Raw genomic sequence first — 24,216 nt, 5'->3', positions numbered from 1 at the left:
TATAGAAGAAAGTATTGGATTCGTGCAAATTTTCGAATTTCGAATTTTGACGGATTCGAACGTTTTGAGGTGTGCTGAGTCCATTTCGACTATTTTTGGAAAATGCTACCGCATGAAATCGAACGAAATTCGGTACACATATGTGCCCCTATGTGAACTTGCCCCCATTGGTGTTTGGCACGAATTCCTCCAAGGGGGGGGGGGGGCATGCTCTTTCAGAAAAAAATATTTTTAAAATTTCGAAAGTGACCCCATTGCTGGATGCTGGATTTATTTATTTGTTTTATTTATTTATTTATTATTATTTTTTTTTTCATACATACAATTGAGTACAATTCTTATTTGCATGAAGAAATCAACTTTTTGCTGATTAATGCGACTTTGCGATGCAACTCTTTAAACATAAAAAGATTTTTAGTATAATATTTAGTTTGAATAAAAAATCTGAAAAGAGACTGAAATTCATTCACAGTTATAATTTTTAAATTAGAAACACGAAGTAATATTTAAAAAAAAGGGAGGGGGGACGTTACAAAGAATCATGTTTTGAATTTGTTATTGATTTTATTCATTTATTTTATTTATTATTCCTGGTATTAATTATTACAATAATAATGATGCTAGTGGCACTAACAGGATGTGCGAAATAAATTAATAACAAAAAAAGCATCCCTCTTTGATATGGAATAAGCAAAGAATAGTTTTACGTTTTACCAATAGATGGCAGTACCTATTTGTTGCAATAATTTACCTTTCGAATCGGTTATCCTCTTCTTATTCAACTATCGAAAGTTTCAAAAAAAGAAAATAAATACAAATTAATATTTCGGCTGAATGGACGAAAAATTTTAGTAAAAAAAAGTGAAAATGTCTTTTAATAATTTATACTGGAGTTTAATATTTCTGAATCTAAACGGGATCATTCACTGTCACCGTTTACAGGTGTTTACTGTTTACGTCGTAGTCTGCTTTTACGTGAAAATAAACTTTAAAAATCATTTGTAATTATGAGTGAACCTGTAGTTTATTTAACACGAACTGAATCTTTCAGCGCTGCTCACAGACTTCATAGGTAAATAACGTTAACTGTAGACTTATCACGTTATTTGTAAAAACAAAGACATTTGTCATATTTCTGAACTTTTTTCCTAGTTCCCAATTAGATGACCATTCTAATAAGCGCATTTTTGGAAAATGTAATAACGTCAACGGACATGGTCACAACTACAAAGGTAATTATTGTTTGTACATAATTTTGTTTCATTGGTTTTCTAACTAAAGTTTAAAACTGGTTCTCGCTGCGTTTTTGTCGTTTTACTTTTTTTACAAGTACGGTCTTTTGAATTAACTTTAAAAACGCCATTGTTTTCGTAGTGTTGTTGGTAGTTGATAATTTAGTGTGGCTCTCCTCTGATATGCCCCCCTCTTGGCGAGATTTTAATTTTTCGCTCGATACGAAAATCGCCAATAAGGCGATAACTTGGCAACCCTGGTTTTGCAACTTGAACGCTGGAAAGTAGTTTCTCGAAGTCTGTCTTTTTGCACGTGTCTGTGTGGTAGGAGGTAGGTGCTCATATGGTTCCGCTCTTAGGGAGATTTTAAGTTGAATACTCTAAAATAAAGTTTCAATTCAAACTTTATTTTAGAGTATTCTTTTTCTTGTTGTTTTTTAATGTTAATTTAGTTGAATTTTCTATTTTAATTATGAGTTCGGTTTGTGATGTTGTCCAAATGTATCAATTGAAATTTTTGAATGAATCTTCTTTTTCTTTTTCGTCAGGTCGTCCAACGTTTGGACGTACCGGAGTCCTAAATAGATTTTTTATATTTAAACTAATTGAAAATAAAGAGGTTTTTTTAGAATTTTTAAGGGAAATTGGTTTACTTAAGAATGAAATGTTATGTTCTAGATGTAATTCTGTTATGAAAATTAAAAAAACTAAAAAATGTTCAGATCGGTTAATTTTTTTTGTAGAAAGGTTATTGGGGGTGTTGTTTGTGGAAAAGAAGCAACGATCAGGAGTGGGTCATGGTTTAGTTCTAGCAAGTTGAAAATAGAGGAAATTTTTTTGATAACATATGAGATTTTAATTGGGACCAAAACTGCTGATATTGAAAGTCAATATTTTTTTTCATCACAAACTTTAGCCGATTGGCGAAATTATATTGATGAAGAAATATTAAATTACATTGAATTAAAATCCGAACAAATAGGGGGGTTGGGAAAGTTATTGAAGTTGATGAATCTAAATTTGGGAAAAGAAAATATAATCGGGGACATGCAGTTGAGGGACAATGGGTTTTTGGGGGGGTTGAACGGGGTTCGGGGAAAACTTTTTTGGTTGCTGTTGGGGATAGGGGTAGGGAAACTCTATTTTTGGCAATTAAGCAGTGGATACTACCAGGCACGACGGTGCACTCCGATTGTTGGAGGGCATATGATACATTGGGGGAGGAGGGGTATGAGCATTTAACAGTCAACCATAAACTTAATTTTGTAGATCCAGAAACTAAATGTCACACTAACACAATTGAATCCACATGGAGACACGTTAAAAGTACTCTACCAACATATAATAGATTAGGGGATTTTAAATTTTATTTAGCTTATTATTTATACAAAAAAAATTGTGAATACAAAAATGAGGATATGTTTGTAAAGTTTTTGGAAATAATTCGCGAAATTAATTGGGTGGAGTACAAAATACAAGTAAAATAAGGTTGTTTTTTTTTTTTGGAATTTTTTTTGTCAAAACAAACATAATTTAAATATTTTTGTAAAGTAATGATAATAAAAAATGGGATAATTTCCCTAAGAGCGGAACATATGTGCACTGCCTCACGTGAGGAAGTAAAAGAAAAGTAAAAAAGGTAAGTGAACATATTTTGAATTATTGTGTTTTTAGTGTGTTTCTGGTAGTTTGTATTTTGGTCTGGTTGGCATTTTTGTAGCACAAAAATGGTGTTAATTTCACATAAAATCTGTGACTTTATTGTATACTGAACGAAGGAGATCTGTGACTTATATCCGACTGTGATGTATATTAAAAGTCGGAGGGATAACGGACCGAGCGGCAGCGAGGTCCTGGCGAGCCCGAGGTCTCATAGTACTTTCGTAATGAGACCTCGGCTAGACCGAGGGCTCGTATCCCGGAGAAACAACGGAAAAAATTAATGCATTAATTTCATTAAATAATTAATGACATAATTTGAATTTTTCCTGTTGGCGCTAAAAAAGCATCGCTAAGAACGATGTATGACATATGACGTCATACATAGTTTTCTTGGCGACGCTTTTTTGGTGCCAACAGGAAAAAGTCGCCAAGAGGGGGGTATATCAGATTTGTTCCAAAGTTACAATATTGTCTCCTAATTTGTCGAAACAGTCAAATGTTTCCCCCCAAAATTTTTTTTTAATGGTCACAGTAATCTCCGGTGACTTTCCATCGGGACGACGCTGTGTGTGTGTGTGTGTGGGGGGGGGGGGGCGCCAGTACTGATCACCATCCAAGTTTAAAGACCTCCGCTAAATTGTCTAGCCCTGGTAAAACAATGTTTGGCCTCGGAAGCGCTCACTTATGTTTGAGTTGAAAGAGGTGAAATTCCTAGATGGCACAACGCCAATTGTTTTCAACCAAGCGAAGTCGCAGTTAGAAAAAAAAGTAGCGGCTTCCTCATTCCGCCTGATCTTTATTTTGTCAAGATGGAATAGTTGGAACAAATCTGATATACCCCCCTCTTGGCTACTTTTTCCTGTTGACGCCAAAAAAGCGTCGCCAAGAAAACTATGTATGACGTCATATGTCATACATCGTTCTTAGCGATGCTTTTTTAGCGCCAACAGGAAAAATTCAAATTATGTCATTAATTATTTAATGAAATTAATGCATTAATTTTTTTCCGTTGTTTCTCCGGGATACGAGCCCTCGGTCTGCCTCGGTCTCATTACGAAAGTACTATGAGACCTCGGGCTCTCCAGGACCTCGCTGCCGCTCGGTCCGTTATCCCTCCGACTTTTAATATACATCACAGTCGGATATAAGTCACAGATCTCCTCCGTTCAGTATACAATAAAGTCACAGATTTTATGTGAAATTAACACCATTTTTGTGCTACAAAAATGCCAACCAGACCAAAATACAAACTACCAGAAACACACTAAAAACACAATAATTCAAAATATGTTCACTTACCTTTTTTACTTTTCTTTTACTTCCTCACGTGAGGCAGTGCACATATGTTCCGCTCTTAGGGAAATTATCCCATTTTTTATTATCATTACTTTACAAAAATATTTAAATTATGTTTGTTTTGACAAAAAAAATTCCAAAAAAAACAACCTTATTTTACTTGTATTTTGTACTCCACCCAATTAATTTCGCGAATTATTTCCAAAAACTTTACAAACATATCCTCATTCATTCAAAAATTTCAATTGATACATTTGGACAACATCACAAACCGAACTCATAATTAAAATAGAAAATTCAACTAAATTAACATTAAAAAACAACAAGAAAAAGAATACTCTAAAATAAAGTTTGAATTGAAACTTTATTTTAGAGTATTCAACTTAAAATCTCCCTAAGAGCGGAACATATGAGCACCTACCTCCTACCACACAGACAAGTGCAAAAAGACAGACTTCGAGAAACTACTTTCCAGCGTTCAAGTTGCAAAACCAGGGTTGCCAAGTTATCGCCTTATTGGCGATTTTCGTATCGAGCGAAAAATTAAAATCTCGCCAAGAGGGGGGCATATCAGAGGAGAGCCTTTAGTGTTTAGTAAGTAGAGGTACTTAAAAGTTTAAAGTCTTGCCTTGACAGATGTAATTAATAAAAAAAAATAGATTATTGATAATTAGTATTTTTTATTGCGAAAAAATGTACTTGTTTCCCAATTCATTTTTTTAATGCTATAAAAGGGGACAAGCCTGTCATTTCGAATTTTTCGGCGGGGTGTTTGGGGAGATAAAGAGTGTACGCGCAATGCAAATTTTGGGGATATTTCGATAATTGGGAATCTGGCGATCTTTCTTTATTGGCGTCAATTTTTGGCTCCAGCGCCTGCGCGAGAGGTATTTTTCTTTGCAAAACAAAACAAAGATATCGGAAAAAATTATTTGCACCAAAAATGAGACGACCGCGCCAGATTCCCAATTATCGAAATATCCCCCAAATTTTATTGGGAAACAACAAAAACTACGCTTACTTATGTTGTGTAAATACATTGATTTTTCAAAGCTGGGAAGAGGCAATTGACTCCCCTGGACCCCATAAATAAAGGACATGACAGGCTGGCTTAATTTTGATACCTAAATTTGCATAGAAGACGGTTGAAATAAAAGAGATACTTTAGCTTTTTTTTACAGAAATATGAAAAGTACTTATAATTTCCATTTGTTTGGAAACGTCTTGACAACATAAATATAACTCCTTATCAAATTTTATGATCAAAACTAGCTGCGTCGCCTGGCTTTGCACGGTCCACCTTGAAAATAAAAGTTTTGTCAAGTGACACGAGTTCAATACTCAGGCTTGAACCAAAACAAAAAAAAAAAAGTCAGTGAAATTTTGCGGCAGATTGCGGAAAACCCCCCAAAAGGTAAACATTTTTTAATTCCCCTGATTACAGGAAAAGCCTCGAAACAAAAACAAGAATTTTACCTGTTCATATTCGAGAAAAAAAAATGGCAACAGATCTTTTATCTCAATGATTTTCTTCACGCTATACATTTTAATAAAAGCATTGTTGTGGAAAGTTGAGATGAAGCACTGAATAATAATTTCAATGGAGGAAAGCCTTCGAAAAATAGGGATTTTTGTCGAAAGCTAAATGTCATAATTAATAGTTTTTAATTGATATCTCCACTAATTATTATCGGAGGATTATGTTAAATAGCCAAACATGAAGACTGGAAGATTACGAATCCATCGATACCTGGTGCGATGGTCAGTTCACTGTCGTTCGGGAGAAGAAGCTTGGACATACATAGACACATAGGTGCATACATAGGTACATAGCTCAGTTTTTAATTATATAAGATTTTTAGTTTTAGATATTTTAAGAAATTTTTGAGCTTTCTTAAATGAAGCTGAATCAACTTATGAGGGAAAGCGCCTGTTCTGGAAAAAGTAATGTATTTCTTGTGCAGGACTCTCCCCCTAAGTAGGAATGACGTGGGGCTTCCCAGGAGTGCAGACCACAAAACAAAAGGGGGGGGGGGGAGCGCTTGCTGATACTAACATAACATTTTTTAAAATTTAGAAGTCATTGGAGTAAAAAAGTAGAAGGAAGCATGAATTATAACAAGAAAATTTGGGGATAACATAGCCCTAAACTACACCACTGGTGCTTTTCCTTGAAAATCCCTTAGCTATCTCTCTCTCCCCCCCCCCCAAAAAAAAGAAAGCAAAATACATTTTTTGGGTAAAAAAATTAAATTAATCTCATGCCAAATAAAGTAAGACAAACAACGTTAGAAGAAGCACAAATTTGCAAATAACAGCTGACACGTGATTCGGCGTTACAGGGAACGCCTTTTTCAATGCAAAAAATAATGAGCTTATGGATGAAAAGATATCCGACAAAGTCTTACTTGACTGTTCAGCACAAAGGTATTTATTTATCTCATGCCAAATAGTTTAAATATAATGAGCCCCAAAGCAGAATACTACTAAATTTGAGACGTAGGTCGCAGAGCAATGACGGAGCTGCAGAACAATTCCGTTCAAATATGAGAGGAAAACTCAGACCAATTTTCTGCAGAAATTCTACAGATTTCTGCAGAAGATCTGCAGGGGTTGCAGATTTTCTGCAAATATCTTCCAACTCAAGAAAGAATTTTGCACTAATTCTGCAGATTTCTTTAAATTAGAAGAAAATCTAAAATTCTCGGAAATTACTGCGGAAAGCTCTCGAAAAATATGGAATTCGATGTCATCTGCGGAAACTCTAGATTTACTTTGAACGCAAAGAAATCTGCAGAATTTGTGCAAAATTCTATCTTGAGTTGGGAGATATTAGTAGAAAATCGGAAGTTTTTGCAGATTTTCTGCAGAAATATCAAAATCTTAATCTAAAAAGATTCTGATTTTCCTACCGTTTTTGGTTCCCCTCTTCCTTATTTTACTCAATCGATCTTCATTCACCGCAATTCCCTTTAAAACGTATGTTTTAGAAGCATGCCAACATTGAAACGCGTCCATCGCCGAAAATTGCGTGCCTTTTTTTTTTTTTTGAGATTTCAATCTTTTTTGCATCCTAGAAATATTTCAACTATTTAGAAAGTTTTGAAGTGTTTTATTATATATGCTAACCTAACTCGACTCATTTTATTTATTATTTTTAGTAATTTATTCATTTACTAACATTATTTTAATTGCTCCTTCATGCATCTAAAATTAACCAAAAAAAAATGTGGTTTGACTCCTAATTTCGGATTTTTGTAAAACTCTTTCTATGTATTTAAGAAAGCATATAAAATATTTTTGGAGAATCTCAATCGGTTTAGGTTTCACAGAAATGCATAACAACAGGGAAATTTTAAAAACTGAAAAAAAGAAAAGAAAAAAAGTAAACCTCCTGTATGAAATGATTTTGATTTAGGGCTCCCGATTTGTGGAAAAGGTCATGTTGGTTGCCTGTGGATACAATGCTTGAAGTACTTGCAGAACAATTTTGGTTAAATGATTTTACGTTGCATAACATCGTCAAGTATTCTGCTTTGGGGAAGGGGGGGGGGCATAATATATGCTAATAAATGGTTGTAAAGTAAAGTGTAACAATGAGAAAAATAACGTTACAAAAAGCAAAAATTTGCAACGAATTGAATACACAGTTGCGGAGTTTCGACGAATGCCTTTTTCAAAGCAGAAAAGTAGGCTATGGTTATGGACAGTGGCAGATACAAGGGGAGGATCATGTGGGTCATGACCCCCTCCCCACTAAATCGTTGACAACAAACAGTATTCGTCCGCATTGTGTTCAAACTATTGATGCAAAAAATGTAAACGATTTCAGTATCTTTTCAGTTCATTAATTATTTTTGAAAATCAATATTTGAACTAATACTTCGCTTCATTGATCATGAAATTAATTTGCAGCGTTTATCCCCAATTAGGTGTCTTATTCTTAGCCGATTTGATGCTTTTTATTGACCCCTAGCAGTTTCAGAAATTTTTCGTACCCAAAACCGTAGGTTCGTTTATTAGTCCTGGCCCCACAATGTAGTCCCGTAAAAATATTTAGGTCCAGAAAATTTCTCTTTAGAATCTTCATCTGTAGGCGTTCTAAAGTGAGAATATCTTGGGTAGACATGTTGAATCCTGCGCGAAATAATTTTACAGGCCATCAAAGAAAGCGGCCATTTTGGTTCACTTGCTCACTACGTTTTTCGCAACGTGCGTACATATAAATTTAATTTTAGTTTGTGTTCGATAGCTGCGATAGCGGACTGTATTTTTATGCGGAAAGGTGCTGGTAGATGCGGGGTTGTTCATATTTCTGCGATGTGATGAAATTTATGCGATATAATGAATAAAATAAGACAACTGACCACACATCATCCTTGTTCCACCATTTATTGCGACTTAAAACCAAAAACAGAATGGAAAATGCATGCCAAAATAAAACTCGTCTGCAGATAAAAATCGTCTGCGTTATTATTCAATTCAGAGCAAGGCTAAACTTAAGCAGCGGAACTTCCCTTAACGCTAAACACACAACATTCCGCCCGGCATTGAAAGAATTTTCAATAATTGTCACATAAAATGAGATGAGTTTTTTCACAAAAGAAATTGTTAACACTCCTTTTGTCCTGGCAGGACACATATCTTTGATATCCCTCTTGTATAAATATTAGATGAGGTTTTTACTTTGACCACCCTAATATTTCCATCTGAACCAGGTGGTCTGTATAATTCTGCCCAAGGTCCATTTACCTGGGGGTAAGTTATTATCTTTAAGAAGAACCATAGTTCCAATAGGAATATTACCTTGTTTGAAACACCACTTAGTACGGTTTTGGAGATAATTTAGATAATCTCTTTGCCAACTTTTCCATATCAATTGCGAGTACCTTGTAAGTTTTTGCCATCTTGACAAGTGATTTTCATTAGTATCAATTAATTGTGGCTCTGGAATTGCGTTAATTGGACGACCGATTAAGAAATGGCCTGGAGTGAGAACTTCGTATTCGTTAGAATCTGATGGCAAGGGAGTTAAAGGACGCGAATTTAATATGCCTTCTATTTGAATAACGATAGTCAAAAATTCTTCTATTGTAAGTCTAACATTGTTTAAATTTCTTTTCAAATGGTATTTAACCGACTTAACACCAGCTTCCCACAAACCTCCAAAATTTGGGGAATTGGGAGGAATAAATTTCCAAATTACTGATTCAGAAGTTAAATAATTAGAAAAACTGCTATTTTGCTTAGTAACAAGTGATAACCATCGTTTTAACTCCGAATCTGCACCTTTAAAATTAGTGGCATTATCTGACATAATAGTTGAACTTTTCCCTCTGCGAGCAAAAAAACGCTTTAGAGCAGCTATGAAAGCTTCTGAAGTCAGCTCTGTTACTAATTCAATGTGAATAACTTTTGTAGCCAAACAAATAAATAAAGTTAAGTAAATTTTGGAATAGATTCCCTTTCTTTGGTTCTTGTATTTAATTTCAAACGGACCACAAAAGTCAACTCCCGCAACATTAAATGTATAAAAACTTTTTAACAAAAAAATTGAACCGCCGAAAAAACTGAAAAGCAAAAAATAATAAACCATTTTAATTAAACCTTAATAACTAAGTTCTTAAACTGATGTAAGTATACCTGAGTATATATTTTTGTAATAATTTAGAGTTTTTAATTAACCTTAATAACTCAGTTCTTGAATTAATGTAAGTATACCTAAGTAGTTTTGAGTCGGTGCCAAACAATCAAATTAGTTATTTTTTTTAAGCGTGAGGCGCAGCGGTGGCGTATGGCGACACGCCCCTTCGCAGGAAAATGTCGAGCGTTCACGAAGTTAAACCCGAACGTCGTCGAGTGGTCTCGAAGAAGCACGTGTCGAGTATTTGGCTGCTACTGAGCTTTTGCCCCATATACAACAGACAAAATGTTTATATCATTGTTCATCATACTGAAGAAGGATTTCTCATCTTGTTAAAAGCTCAAATAAATGGTTTTGTGGGTCATAGTATTATTCAGCGTAAGTATGGCATAACAACTGTAGCCGTTAATTGCATACATGATCCTGAAGATTTTTCTCACTGGTTGTTTGCCTCTCTCGTGCGAGGTCCCAAAGGTTTCAAAGCTCCAACGAGAGGTACTTTTTGTTGTATACGATCTACTAGTATTCATGATTTAATGATGGCGTGTGGAGGGAGCATTTTTTGAAACATTTATGTTTATCGCCGGACATTTCACATTACATTGCTAATTTTATTTGGTTATTTCTTTAAATTTAGGTAATTTAGGGATCTTTGTTTATTTATTGTTTGGAACCGACTCAAAACTACTTAGGTATACTTACATTAATTTAAGAACTGAGTTATTAAGGTTAATTAAAAACTCTAAATTATTACAAAAATATATACTCAGGTATACTTACATCAGTTTAAGAACTTAGTTATTAAGGTTTAATTAAAATGGTTTATTATTTTTTGCTTTTCAGTTTTTTCGGCGGTTCAATTTTTTTGTTAAAAAGTTTTTATTTTATAATTTTTTGTGGCTATAAGCTACTTATGTGGCTATAATCTGTATGCTTACATTTTTGATTACTTTTAAAATAGCTACCTACCTTACTTTAGCTATTAACATATATATATATATATATATATATATATATATATATATATATATATATATATATATATATATATATATATATATATATATGTATATATATGTATATAATCGTATTTTAACAATTATCTGTTGTGTTACATAAATAATTTTTAAAAAGCAGGCTTTATATACTAACATGGGTAGGTCTACAAAAAATGCTGCTCGGATGAGGAAAAGATGTTTAGAAGAATCTATTAATGAGAAAGAAAAAAGGTTGGAAGCAAACAGAAAGAGAATTACATTAACACGTTCACAGGAGAGTTTAGGTCAGCGCGAGGAAAGACTGTCGAGAATGAGAAGCTACAATAACGATAGGTTATTGCAAGAAGGTGATAAGCAGCGCGCTCGTCGTTTAGATATGATCAGAGAGCGACTTTCAAATGAGAGTGAAGAGCAACGCGCTCATCGTTTAGATCTGATAAGAGAGCGACTTTCAAATGAGAGTGAAGAGCAACGCGCTCATCGTTTAGATCTGATAAGAGAGCGACTTTCAAATGAGAGTGAAGAGCAACGCGCTCATCGTTTAGATCTGATAAGAGAGCGACTTTCAAATGAGAGTGAAGAGCAACGCGCTCATCGTTTAGATCTGATAAGAGAGCGACTTTCAAATGAAATTGAGGACGAACGTATGCTGCGTTTGGATGCTGCTCGTAACCGTTCAGCAATGGTGGTACTTCACGAATCTTCCGAGGAGAGAACTAATCGTCTGAGCGCCATGCGACAAGCAGCTCGCGAGCAAATAAACAAGTGTAACGCAGAAAACTTTAAGAAATCAATTAATGTTTATGCTGACTTGTCGTGTTCAATATGCAAAAAAAATTTGTATCCTCAGCAACGTAGGAAATTGCAAACTAAAAATTTAGGCTCTATTTTGCCTAACGAACTGGTAGCTTTAGGTAATATAATTACTTGTTCACGATGCTCAAACAATATTAAAAAACATAAAACTCCACCCCAGGCCTATTGGAACAAAATGTCGGTAGCTGCAATACCTACAGAAATTGATGAGTTATCGGAAATTGAGAAACGTTTTATTTGCAGAGTAGTGCCATTTCTTAAAATAATAAAAGTTCAAAATCGTTTGAGCCAAGACTGGTGCAAAGGGCAGGCAATCCTTTTTGCTCAGGATGTGGTCGAGCTGGCGGAACAACTTCCGCTTGAACCTAATCAAACTGGATTAGTGCTCGTAATAGAAAGTCGTGAAAATTTAGAACATTCTAGGGAGTTTCAAATTGATATAGGTAAACTTCAAGTGGCATTGCAGTGGCTCCTAAAGAATAATGCACTGTATAAAGATGTTCGTGTGCATTTTCCTACTGTGGTCGATATTTCTACGATAACACAAATTACTGACGAACCCGCACATGTTCATGACAGTGAAGAACCAATTGTTGAACGGTCAACTGTTAATAAAAATAACTATACTGTCTTGCATGCTTTATCTGATCTAGATCCAAATAAGTTATTACACAAACCTCACGATGAACGAGCTTTAGCAGAAATGCAGAGACTGAGAGCTCTAAATCAAGAGACTGACAAATCTAAAGCTCATTCATCGTGAGTTGTTTTTTTTTTTTTTTTTTTTTTGTAATACACAACTCAGTAATAAAAAATCTGTGAGCAAACAATAAATCACTCCTAATATCTCACCTTTAGATAAGGAATTTTTCCAAATTTACATGGGACCAAATTCTAGGTACTCTTTCCAATAAAAAAACAACTATCGAAATTAGACGATTCTGTAAAAGTTATGCGTCGTCTTACACGAAAAAAAGTAAAAAACCTGTGAGCGAACAATAACTCACCCCTGTTTTCCATCCTTTAGGATAGGAAATTTTTTTCCAAATTTATATGGGAACAACTTCTGGGAAAATTCTTTCCAATGAAAAAAGAACTATCAAAATCGGACGAACCTGTGAAAAGTAATGCCTGGTCATACCTGAAAAAAGGAACTTATATATACGGGTCGACTTGAGAACCTCCTCCGTTTTTTCGTCGGTTAAAAAACTAATCCTAATTGCAAATACCAGAGATTGAGAGGTCTACACTGCCGTGGGCAGGTCAAAGGCAGTAACTGCATTTTTTTTTCTTTTTTTTTTTTTTTTTTTTTTTGCATTTTGTCATCTATTGTACGTTAGCTTTGTTGTACAAACTAACTTATTTGGTTTCCGCTGAAAAAAATACATAACTCCAACATTTTCTTATTGTTAGTACTACTGAATCCAACACACATTTCTTCAAATATCTCGAAAACTCATTTCTGCAGATACTGCCGCTTACCTGCCCACGGCAGTACACACGAGAGACATACAGGTCTGAAGCTCATTCATTGTGAGTTTTTTTTTTTTTTTTTTTTTTTGTAATACCCAACTCAGAATCAAAAAATCTTGGAGTGAACAACTAATCACCCCCTCTCCCCCCCCCCCTTAGGGTAGGAATTTTTCCCTCAAATTTATAGGGGAATTATTCAGGCTATACCCTTTCTAATAAAAAAAGAATATTCAAAATCGGACTATTCTGCAAAAAGTTATGTGTGGTCATACATTAAAAAAAAATATACATACGTGTCGATTTGAGAACCTCCTCCGTTTTTTCGTCGGTTAAAAATAGTACGTCACCATCACTAAACTTCGCCCTATTTTTTCATACAAATCCTGAATATAAAAAATGTTTGATGACTGGCACTGAAAACTAACCCTAATCACAAGTACCAGAGATTGAGAGGTCTACACTGCCGTGTGCAGGTAAAGGGCTATAACTGCAATTTTATCTTTTTTTTTTTTTTTTTTGCATTTTGTCATCATTGTTTGTACGTTAGCTTTGTTGTACAAACTAACTTATTTGGTTTCCGCTAAAAAAAATATAATTCCAACATTTCCCAGTTGATAGTACTGAATCCAGCGCACAGTTCTTCAAATATCTCGAAAACTCATTTCTGCAGATACTGTCGTTTACCTGCTCAAGACAGTACACACGAGAGACATACAAGTCTGCATCTCATTCATCGTGAGTTTTTTTTTTTTTTTTTTTTTGTTATACCCAATTCAGCATCAAAAAATCTTAGAGTGAACTACTAATCGCCCCCCTTTCCCCACCCTTAGGGTAGGATTTTTCCCCTCAAATTTATATAGGAACAACTTCAGCCTATACTCTTTCCAATAAAAAAAGAATATTCTAAATCGGACTATTCTGTAAAAAGTTATGTGTGGTCATATATAAAAAAATCTGTGAGTGAACAACAAATCTCCCCCTTTTCCCACCCTTAGGGTAGGAATTTTTTTTCAAAATTTTTATGGGACCACCTTCGGGGTATACCCTTTCCAATAAAAAAAGAATTATCAAAATCAGACTGTTCTGTAAAAAGTTATGCGTGGTCATACATTTAAAAAAAAAATATATACGTGTCGAATTGAGAACCTCCTCCGTTTTTTCGTCGGTTAAAAATTAGGGTTGGTCCTTTCAGATGGAAGATTACCCATAATTTGTTGTACAGTAACAGGTTTATTTTTGAAACACGTAATGCATTCATGAACTATCTTTCGTGCAGTACTTTTACCATTAATTGGCCAATATTGCATGCGAACATGATGCAGCAATGATTGTGGACCCAAATGTAAGTACTTTTTATGGAAATATTCAAAAATTATTGAAGTGAGTTTATGGCTCTTAGGTAAAATAATTGGATGTTTATGATCAAAATTTAAGTTGGAATTATTTAACCTACCTCCCACTCTAAGAATTGAGTCCTTATCTAGAAATGGATTTAAAAATTTAAGTTTACTTTTCCGAGCTACTGATTCGTTTTTCTTCAGCAGTTCTATTTCTTCTGCGAATTCCACTTCTTGAACACATTTAATCAAGAATTTAGTGGACTGCTCCAACTCTTGGATACTTATCTGACCCTTAGAGCTGCTTCGGCCCTTGGCAAATCTGAAAATAAAACATAATGTGCGAATAATTTTAGAAAAACTGTTAGAAATATTTAGGACTGTCTCAATAAACGAAGTGTCTTTCGTTAATGTCAAACAAATGTTCTTTTTGAGTTCAATTTCATAGGTGTTAGAGTCTAGATAATTTGTAGAGGTTTCTGTCATTTTCTCTTCCGACATGTCTTGTTGTAGAAATTCTGGACCCTTAAACCACAAAGATGAGAGTTGAGAGCTGCTTGCTCCGCGTGAGATCAAGTCTGAAGGGTTCTGTTCGGATGCTACATGTTTCCATTGGTAGGCTTCAGTAAGTTGTTGAATGGTAGAAACTCTGTTGCCAACGTAGGTCTTTAATTGATGCGAAGGAGTTTTGATCCACGCAAGTGCAATGGTGGAATCTGACCACAAGATGACTTCCTTGATATTCATTTTCAAAGATTTTAAGGTTTTTTGTGTTAATTCTGCGAGTAGGTGACAAGCGGAGAGTTCTAAACGGGCAATTGACATTTTCTTCAGTGGAGCTACCCGAGATTTGCTACATATTAGATGCGAGGACACTTCATGAGATTCAGAAATGCTCTGAAGATAAATAGTTGCTCCGTAAGCAGCTTCTGAAGCATCTGCGAAACCGTGTAATTTTAATGTGTCACCGTCTTCATTTTCTAGGTAACGCTGCACTTTAATATTTTCTATCTCCTTTAAGGATATCACAAAATTACGCCATTCGGTTGCGATTGAATCTGGTAACTTGTCTTCCCATTTTAGTCTCAGTAGCCACAGTCTTTGCATAAAGATTTTTGCCTTGCATATTATGGGGCCAATTAAGCCAAGAGGATCATACAATTTTGCAATGTCAGATAGAACGTCTCGTTTGGTGTAACTTATCCTGGGTTTCAAGGAAACCTTGAAGGAAAATTTGTCTTCTGTTGGGTTCCAATTTATCCCTAAAGCTTTTTTCTCATTTTCCGATTTCTCGTCAAAACTATGATTTTCTCCAGCCGAATTAAAAATGGAATTGCTGACATTTGAGCTCCATTTATGAAAAAACATGTCACTGGTTTTAAACATTTCCAAAAGTTGTTTTTGGACCTCTTCAAATTCCTTAATGTTTGAGGCTCCTGATACCACATCATCCATATAGAAATCACTTAGAGTTACAGCAGACGCAAGAGGAAATTTTGATGCTTCATCATATGCAAGTTGTTGAAGTGTTCTAATAGCTAAATAAGGGGCACTTGATGTCCCGTATGTTACAGTCTTTAACTTAAATGTGAGAACAGGGTCTTCTGCCGTCTTTTTCCACAAAATTCTTTGGAGATTTTGCTGAGATGGATGAATTCCAATTTGCCTGTACATCTTCTTAATATCGGCTATGAATGCGTACTTATGTTTGCGAAATCTGACCATTATGTCAAAAATATCTTCTCGGACGTCACCTTTCAATAAAATATCGTTAAGGGATTTTCCAGAAGTTGTTGCGGCCGATGCGTTGAAGACGACACGTAATGGAGTTGTCTGATTTTCTGGTTTATATACTCCGTGATGCGGCAGATAATAAGATTTTTCTTTGATATCTTCATCTGAGATAACTTCCATGTGATTTAGATCTTCGTATTCTTGCATGAAGTTTTGATATAATTGCATCATTGTTGGTTTGTTTTTCAATTGCTTCCAAAGGCTTTCAAGTCTTCGTTCTGCATTTGCTCTGGAATCTCCTAAGCAGGAAGATTCTTCTTTAAGAGGCATAGATACAATGAATCTACCGTCATTATCTCGATTATACGTTGACGTAAAATATTCTTCGCAAAATTTCGCTTCATCGCTAATGATGCGTTTATCGTCTTCCACGTTTTCAATGTCCCAAAATTTCTGAATACTTTGTTCAAGAGAGTCCAAACCTTTAACAAAACCACAAAATTTAAATTCGGATGCGCTTGTACTTGTTCCAGTAGCTATATAGCCAAAAACTGTCTCTTGAAATCTTAAATCCGGTGAAGGGGTTCGAAATTGTCCAGTTTTTATGATTTCCCAAAACAACTCTGCGCCAATCAATAAATCAATTTTATTTGGAGTGCCAAAACCCGGGTCTGCTAGGATTACACCTGAAGGCAATGTCATATTTTTTGTACTTATGACATAGGATGGGATGACATCAGTAATTCTTGAAAGAATTAATAAATCTAATTTTCTATTAAAAGTGCGATTTTCATTCGAAATTACTGCTTTTATTTTTGAAAATAGTTTCACTGAACTACCATTGATGCCCGAAACGGACGCGTGAAACCTTTCTTTCCTTAAATTCAATAAATCAGCGAATGCAGCTGTGGTGAAGCTGCTTTGGGAACCACAATCTAGGAGAGCACGTTCAATAACTGGATTTCCAGAAGCATCTAAAACTGAAACAAGTGCAGTTGACAAAATCACATTTCGCTCTGCTGAGGGAGTATAGCCAGCGAAAGTCCTAACGTCTTAGACAGCGGGAGAACCATTGTCAGGGGCATTGTCTGGGAACTGCAATTTTTCAATTGTATCCAAAGACTGGAGAGGGGGTGTGGGTTTCGTAGTCTCTCTGACTTTGTGCAATAAGCTGTTATGCCTTTTCCCACAAGTAAAACAGAAATGTTTGGATTTACATGAATTAAGTTGATGCTGATAGCTTAGACAGTTAGTACATAAATTATGTCTCTTTACTGTGTTCCATCTTTCTTGAACATTAAACTGTAAAAACTGCTTACATTTAAATATTGCATGATCGGGAGATGAACATAAAATGCACAAATTTTTATCACTATTTATCATTAACGATTTTGGGTTAAATTTTTGTTCTGACGCATTTTTTGAGGTTTTATGATAAACATTCCTCGATACATTGTCCAAAACTTGACACCTTTTTTCTAAAAATGATAGAAGTTCTTCCAATTTCGGAACTTCTTTGGAGCTTGCGTTTAGCTCAAATTGCTTGCGAGATTCTATGTCTAGTTTTTCTAAGATGATATTTATCAATAAAATATCACTTAAATGATTTCTCTCATATTTGAGAACTTTAAGGGCACGAATATTTTTATTAATAGTGTCAATTAGATGTCTAAGTTCTTTAGTAGATTGTTGCTGAATTTTAGAATACTTAAGAATAGAATTTACGTGTGTTTCTACAATTATTCTTTCGTTTTCATATCTTTCTTCTAAAGCTTTAAATAATGAGTCGTAAGTGTCTTCTGCTGACATTAAATGTTTTGCTTCACCGACTAAGCAAGATTGTAAATATTGAAGTTTGTGTACATCTGATAATTGGTTGTTACTATTAATTATACTATTGAATTGCATTTTAAAATTGTTCCATTCTTCAATTTTACCTGCGAACTTTGAAATCGAAAGTTCCGGTAATCTAACTAATGCATTGTTTTTACTTTCATTGGTAGAATTATTTTCTTCATGCGTTGAAAGAAATGTATAAATTCTTACCTCTAATTCTTCTGTTTTCGATTCTAATTCATCGAGATCCTTTTCAATTGGAGGCAAATCTTCATCTTTTTCAATTAGCTGATAATACTGAGAACGCAGTTCTGAAGCACTTTCTTGAATTCTTTTCAAGGCTTTAAGTTTAATATCCAGTTCAATTTTTGAAAATGTCCATTCTTTGTCCTCGAAGAATAGTCCTAATTTAGTTACTTGCGTTTCTAGTGCGCCCTTTTGGCGGTTTAAGGCAGTTATTTTCGCCATTTTCTACTGAGAACAACTGTTTTGAAGTTCTGTAATGCGATGCAAATAATCAATGTTCTGCTGCGAAGACGGACCAATTTGTTCGATAGCTGCGATAGCGGACTGTATTTTTATGCGGAAAGGTGCTGGTAGATGCGGGGTTGTTCATATTTCTGCGATGTGATGAAATTTATGCGATATAATGAATAAAATAAGACAACTGACCACACATCATCCTTGTTCCACCATTTATTGCGACTTCTATTCTATTCTATTCTAGAGTCACAACTGACTTCAACTGTATTTATGTCGAGGACTGCATACTAAGTGCCTTGCCTCCATTATTTTATATACCGATAGATGGCAGCACCATCACCGGATCGAACAGTTAGTGAGAATTTTGAACTAGTCCAGGAGCTAATAGCTACCTAGTACTAGCACCCCCAGAGGTATCGTTTCACTTGGTGTGGCGTAAACAATGGTTCGGTTCACTCGGTTTGGTTTCGGTTTCGGTCACTCGTCTGGTTTGCGCTAATTCTATATTAGCTACCAGTTTGTTTGGCACTCTTGGCTTCCTTAAGAGGTTTTCCATCTCCAGCTCAGTCACTTTCCTATGCCGGGCTGATGAGTGCTAATAAGCACGAAACTGCAGTCCTCGGCTGGAAATGACTGAGCTGGCGGTGTATTTCAGGTATTTCTGCCTTAGCCCTGGCTATAGGGCGGTAACTTACTGAACATGTCGATTGTTGTTTCCCTACCTTTCTGTAGAGAAAATTAAAGATGACTTTCACTATCGATGGCTTTGCGAGTGGCGACCGCTGATATTGATCTTTTAGTGAGTTGTAGCAATCAGATGCTCCAATATTTGCAGGTTTCAAATTCTTCTTAAATCAAAATTGTAGTCTCAAGTCTTAAAAAATGTCAACTATCAATCAACGTAACAAACATTTATTAACACATAAAACATAGAATTCTAACCATAAGTATGGTTCTTCTTGCTGGAATTAGGGCCAGCGGCTCCCTTCGTGATTCAAAATCAAGTCAAATCTGAACTGAGACTCTTTCAAGTTAAACTTGGGTTTGCCATAAAAATGGTGAGATTTTAAATGACCAAAAGAATTTAAAAAACGAAATTTAACAGTTTTTGTGTTTTGTTTCTAATACTAACACTAACACATTAATTAAAATAAAACGGGTACTTCTCCGTTGGTGGGGGGGGGGGGGGGGGGAGATACTTCACTTGGTACAATTTTTATTTTTGCAATTTGAATCTTTTTTTATCGCAATGGGGTCGTTTCCAAAATTTTAAAAGATTTTTTTCTGAAAGAGCATGCTTAAAAACATAGGATCTGACCATTTTTTAAATAATTTGTTTAAGTTTAATACTTTTAAAAAATTACTTAAATCGGTGCGCTTTCATTATTTACGCTTCTGTCGTGTGACATCACAAATGATGAAATGCCATTGAGTGTTGCCATTCACAGAGCAAAATATTTAATTCGCATCTTTACTCACGATAGGTAGTATATGGCAAGTATATGGCATCTTTTACTCGAAAGGCAACGATATGGTTGATAGCAAGCGTAGTGCGCAATATTTAATTTGCTTCTTGATTATCATAACGTGGAAACGTGGTAGAAAGATGCGCCAAATTGCATTATTTGTAACGTCATAAACACCACGCCTTGTTTTCAAAATCGGACATTAAAAAAAGTATTAAAAAATAACTCTTGGGAAAATTAAAGTATTTTCTGGGTCCATGTATTATTTTTTTTTTTTTTTTTACTCATTCTATCAATTTCAGTGAATAAAAGTAGTACTTTTGACTGAAGGAAACCACCCCATTGCAAACTTAAAATTCCGTAGTTAGTGACGGTCAACAACTTTAATTTTTAAATTCTATGGTTGCGATATACTTGCAGATATCAATCACCAATCGCTTTAAGCAATTTTTCTATTGTCACCAATGTAGAAAGTAAACCGTCGACAAATCACCTTTAACGGTCAAGTACCATACAATGCTTTCACTCTAAATTTGTATATGATTGTGTTTATTTGTATTATAGTTACTGAAGCTGTTTGGAAGTTTCTTTAAATTCAATTAACGTTTTTTTCTTTCCATTTTACTTTCAGTTGAGGTAACTGTTAAAGGAAAGGTAAGCTGAATAAAACTGTTTTTAGGTTAAACTAAAAGATTAAATAATTTAAGAAAAAATTAATAACTCTTGTTTATTTTAGGTTGACAAATGCACTGGAATGGTAATGAATATTTCTGATTTAAAGAAAATTATGCAGGTATTAAAAATAAGAGTTTTTTTTTTTCTTCAAGTTAAATAATAAAGAAGAAATCAACAGTAGGGTAGACTGGGGCACGTTTACGCATGGGGCACGTTTACACAGTGCCTTTTTTCAAAACGAATTATAAATAGAGAGCCAAGAGTCATAACAGATTCATGCTGCTCTCTAGCCGTGGGTCTCGCTCTAGCACATGTTCGCATAAGTTTTTGAGCATTAGTCTAGCTTCGGTATAGCATGCAGAAATAATAATCTGTTTTTCACCAAATTGAGTGAGTTTTATGTTGAACGTTTTGAAGCTTATTGTGAATAAAAATAATACTTAGTTAAGAAAGAACAAATACATAAATATTAGCAGAATTTTATCCTTTTTTTTTTTTTTTTTTTTTTTTGAGAATTGTACTTGTATGAACTGAAATGATGTTATTATTATTTTTCTTTTTTTTCACGTTAAAAATAAATCCAAACTTGGCGACGGGGCAAGTTTACGCGTTGACGTCGAAGCACCTTTCCCCACGTTCTTACGGTGTCTTACTTCCAAACGTGCCCTGACGGTTTTTTTGTCCTTTTGAGTGCATTATGAAAAGTGCTTGGTATTTTTTTAAAAATGTTATTTTTTTAATTGAGTTACGGATTCGTATCTTATAGGTTACAATCATTTAGTACTGTCTTCATGCCCATTCAGCTTTTACTTCGTACACTATTCAGTCTGTAACAAATTTGCTTTATTTTAACGATTGTAAGACGTTATGTTCGAAACACTAACAGAACAACGTTAGCTGTCAAAATAAGTATGCGTAAACGTGCCCCGTGTCCGGGGCAAGTTTACGCAACCGACTTGGACTCAAAAATATTTTTTTAACGGTTGAAAACACAAACTGAGCAACAACTGAATATACCAATTGTGACTCCATTAACTGCTTCATAAAACCGCAATGTCTAAAATTTCTTACGTTAAAACATGAAAATTAGAAAATTCATTGAAAAAAATCCGCGTAAACGTGCCCCGGTCTACTCTATTCAGTACATCTGCTCTAAAGCTTAAATCTGTTATCTACATTAGATGAGTTCAACTGTTTCAACTTTTTCTTCTTCTTTTTTTGTAGGATACAATATTAGATGTTCTGGATCATAAGAACTTAGATCAAGATGTTCCATTCTTCAAAGATACAGTGAGGTACGGAAAAAAAAGGAAAAAAAAAACTATTTCCTTGACTGAATTTTGCATACTTCATTCCTGAACATTTCATCGAACTAAGTTATTTTATTTCCATAAATTCAACCTATAGTCCAGTCAATAGGTAGAAAAAAACGGGCTTACCTTACAAAAAATGGGGTCAAAGATTTTATTTTTTAAATTTGTGTATACTAGTGCCAATATGAAAAAACCAAGTTATCCAACACGAAAGACCTCGGGAGAAGTTTTGGGGGCCGAAAACCCCCAAAAATTTGTGACTTTTTGTAGTATTTTCAAAATATCTCAAAAATGGTTAAAATTACAAAAAAACTTCCAATGCAAGTGTTAAAGGGAATTAAATTTCCTTCAACTTTTGTCATTACAACATTTTTGTAGCATGAAAAGCAAGCGAGTTACAGCTTCTTGAAAGTCACACTTTTTCTGAACCCCCCAGCGAAGTGCGTGAAAGCGCATCGGATAACGGAGGAAAAAAGGAGAAACGCCGGCAGTCTGACCTTGAAAATCATTTGTCTTTCACAGTTGAGGGTAAATGCCTCCGTTCCCTTTAACTTAAACAAAACACTCCCATTCCATCCCCCCCCCCCTTTTTTTCTCCAAATGAGATGAATCGACTCAATAGCTACTCATGTTGGTCACTTCAGGGTTTGAGCGAGAGTATGTTTTATCAATTTGTGTGTTCTGTATTATAATTTTTTTCCCTAGAAATGATTAAGCCTGACCAAGGTGTTTTTTTTTAATTGTTATAATTATTATTTGCGAAATCAGTTTCCATTAATGCGAAATAAAGATTGAAGGAGAAGGGAATAGAAAATCTTTAAAGATGCAGTGCAAAACGGCAAAATGAAGAACATCAGCGTTTTTTGAAATTCTTAAAAGAAGTGACAATTCACACTGCCTGTCACAAATGCTATATCAATGAGCAATCAATCTCTTCCCTTGAAGTAATGGTTGAACCTTACATGTTAACTAAATTCCTCAAGAAAGATTACTGGCAAATTATAACAACAAGAATTGTCTTATTCAACTTCTTGAGACATATTTCGAAGAGTGGCATTGAAGTCAGGCAGACTCAAGATGATGCCGACTTACTTACTCCCCTCAAAGGCAAAAGAAATTGAAAAGGTTGTTATAGTGGGCGAGAGGATATAGATCTGTTGGTGCTGATGACAGCTTTAGGACAGCCTTTCAGCAACTTGTTCTTTTTAAAACCTGGAAGAGGGAATGCTTGTGATTTATTTTTTTTCCCACTATATCTTTTAAGTTTGACCCCAGCAATATTCTTTTCATTTTCATCCATGCGTTTAGTGGGTGTGATACGATTTCGGCAATCTTTGGCTGAGGCAAAATTAAGTTGTACAAAATAGTCAAAAAAAAAAAAAAAAAAACTCCTGAAATTAAGGAAGCTATTGAAGTATTTATGAACCCAATCTGTCATCATGATGCCTTAGTTGCAGCTGGAGAAAACCTTTTACAAATATTATACACAGGTGACGTAAAGTATTTGAACCTATCTTTGGATACTTTGCAATTTAATCTTTTTATGAAACTAGTATACAGGGCTAAGATAAATCTTGCAGGGCTACCTCCAATGTGCGGGGAGGGGGGGAGGATGCTGGACGTTATCACTCATATTGGTTCTACCACCAAATTCAAAGTTGGTTGGGCAACATAATTGAACCAGAGAAATGGGGTTGGGAACGCAGAAAGCAAGGTCTAATGCATGTTGACACGAAAAGAGATTCAGTTACTCAGAATCTTTTGAAGATTGTGCCTTGTACCTGCAAGAAAAATTGTACTGGAGCCTGTTCTTGTCACAAGGCAGGTTTAAAATGCTCCAGCACGTGCAAACACTGCAGTGGCACAAATTGTGAAAATGTTGCAGAAATTTCATCTTTGGATGAGACTGCTGAAGAAGATGATTTGTTCCAGGAGCTTTTGGAATTACTGCAACAAGGAGATGAACAATTAAAGGACCACAGCTTCTTTCTACCCCCTACAGATTCTGAACCGGGAGAACCTGGACCTTCAAAACGGCTTCGAAAAAGATACACAGCGTATTCTGTTGTCCTTTCTCTATTTGCTTTAAGGTCGAAAGAATCTCTCTGTAATTTAGATCTGTATTATTCTGTCTGTAATTAATCTGTATTAAGCTTCTACATCTTGATTTTCATTTTGAAAGTTAATTCTTTTGGGTTTTTCATGCCTCAAAAAGTCAGTTTCTGCAGAATTTTTTCGAAGTTTTCATTAC

General features: G+C 34.9%; 1 protein-coding gene across 1 annotated transcript in view; it reads left to right on the top strand.

The window, feature by feature from the left end:
• Positions 1-819: 819 nt before the first annotated feature.
• The window catches only part of LOC129220494 (6-pyruvoyl tetrahydrobiopterin synthase-like), a 33,858-nt gene continuing 10,461 nt past the window's right edge, over positions 820-24,216 (top strand). The window contains exons 1-5 of the mRNA XM_054854917.1: positions 820-1,072; positions 1,153-1,232; positions 20,609-20,631; positions 20,714-20,770; positions 21,877-21,947. Of these exons, the coding sequence (XP_054710892.1) occupies positions 1,008-1,072; positions 1,153-1,232; positions 20,609-20,631; positions 20,714-20,770; positions 21,877-21,947 (296 nt within the window). The 5' untranslated portion in view covers positions 820-1,007. The remainder of the gene's footprint in view (positions 1,073-1,152; positions 1,233-20,608; positions 20,632-20,713; positions 20,771-21,876; positions 21,948-24,216) is intronic.

Source organism: Uloborus diversus, chromosome 4 (assembly GCF_026930045.1).
Source record: "Uloborus diversus isolate 005 chromosome 4, Udiv.v.3.1, whole genome shotgun sequence".
Lineage (NCBI taxonomy): Eukaryota > Metazoa > Arthropoda > Arachnida > Araneae > Uloboridae > Uloborus > Uloborus diversus.
This window is presented reverse-complemented; position numbering and strand designations above follow the sequence as displayed.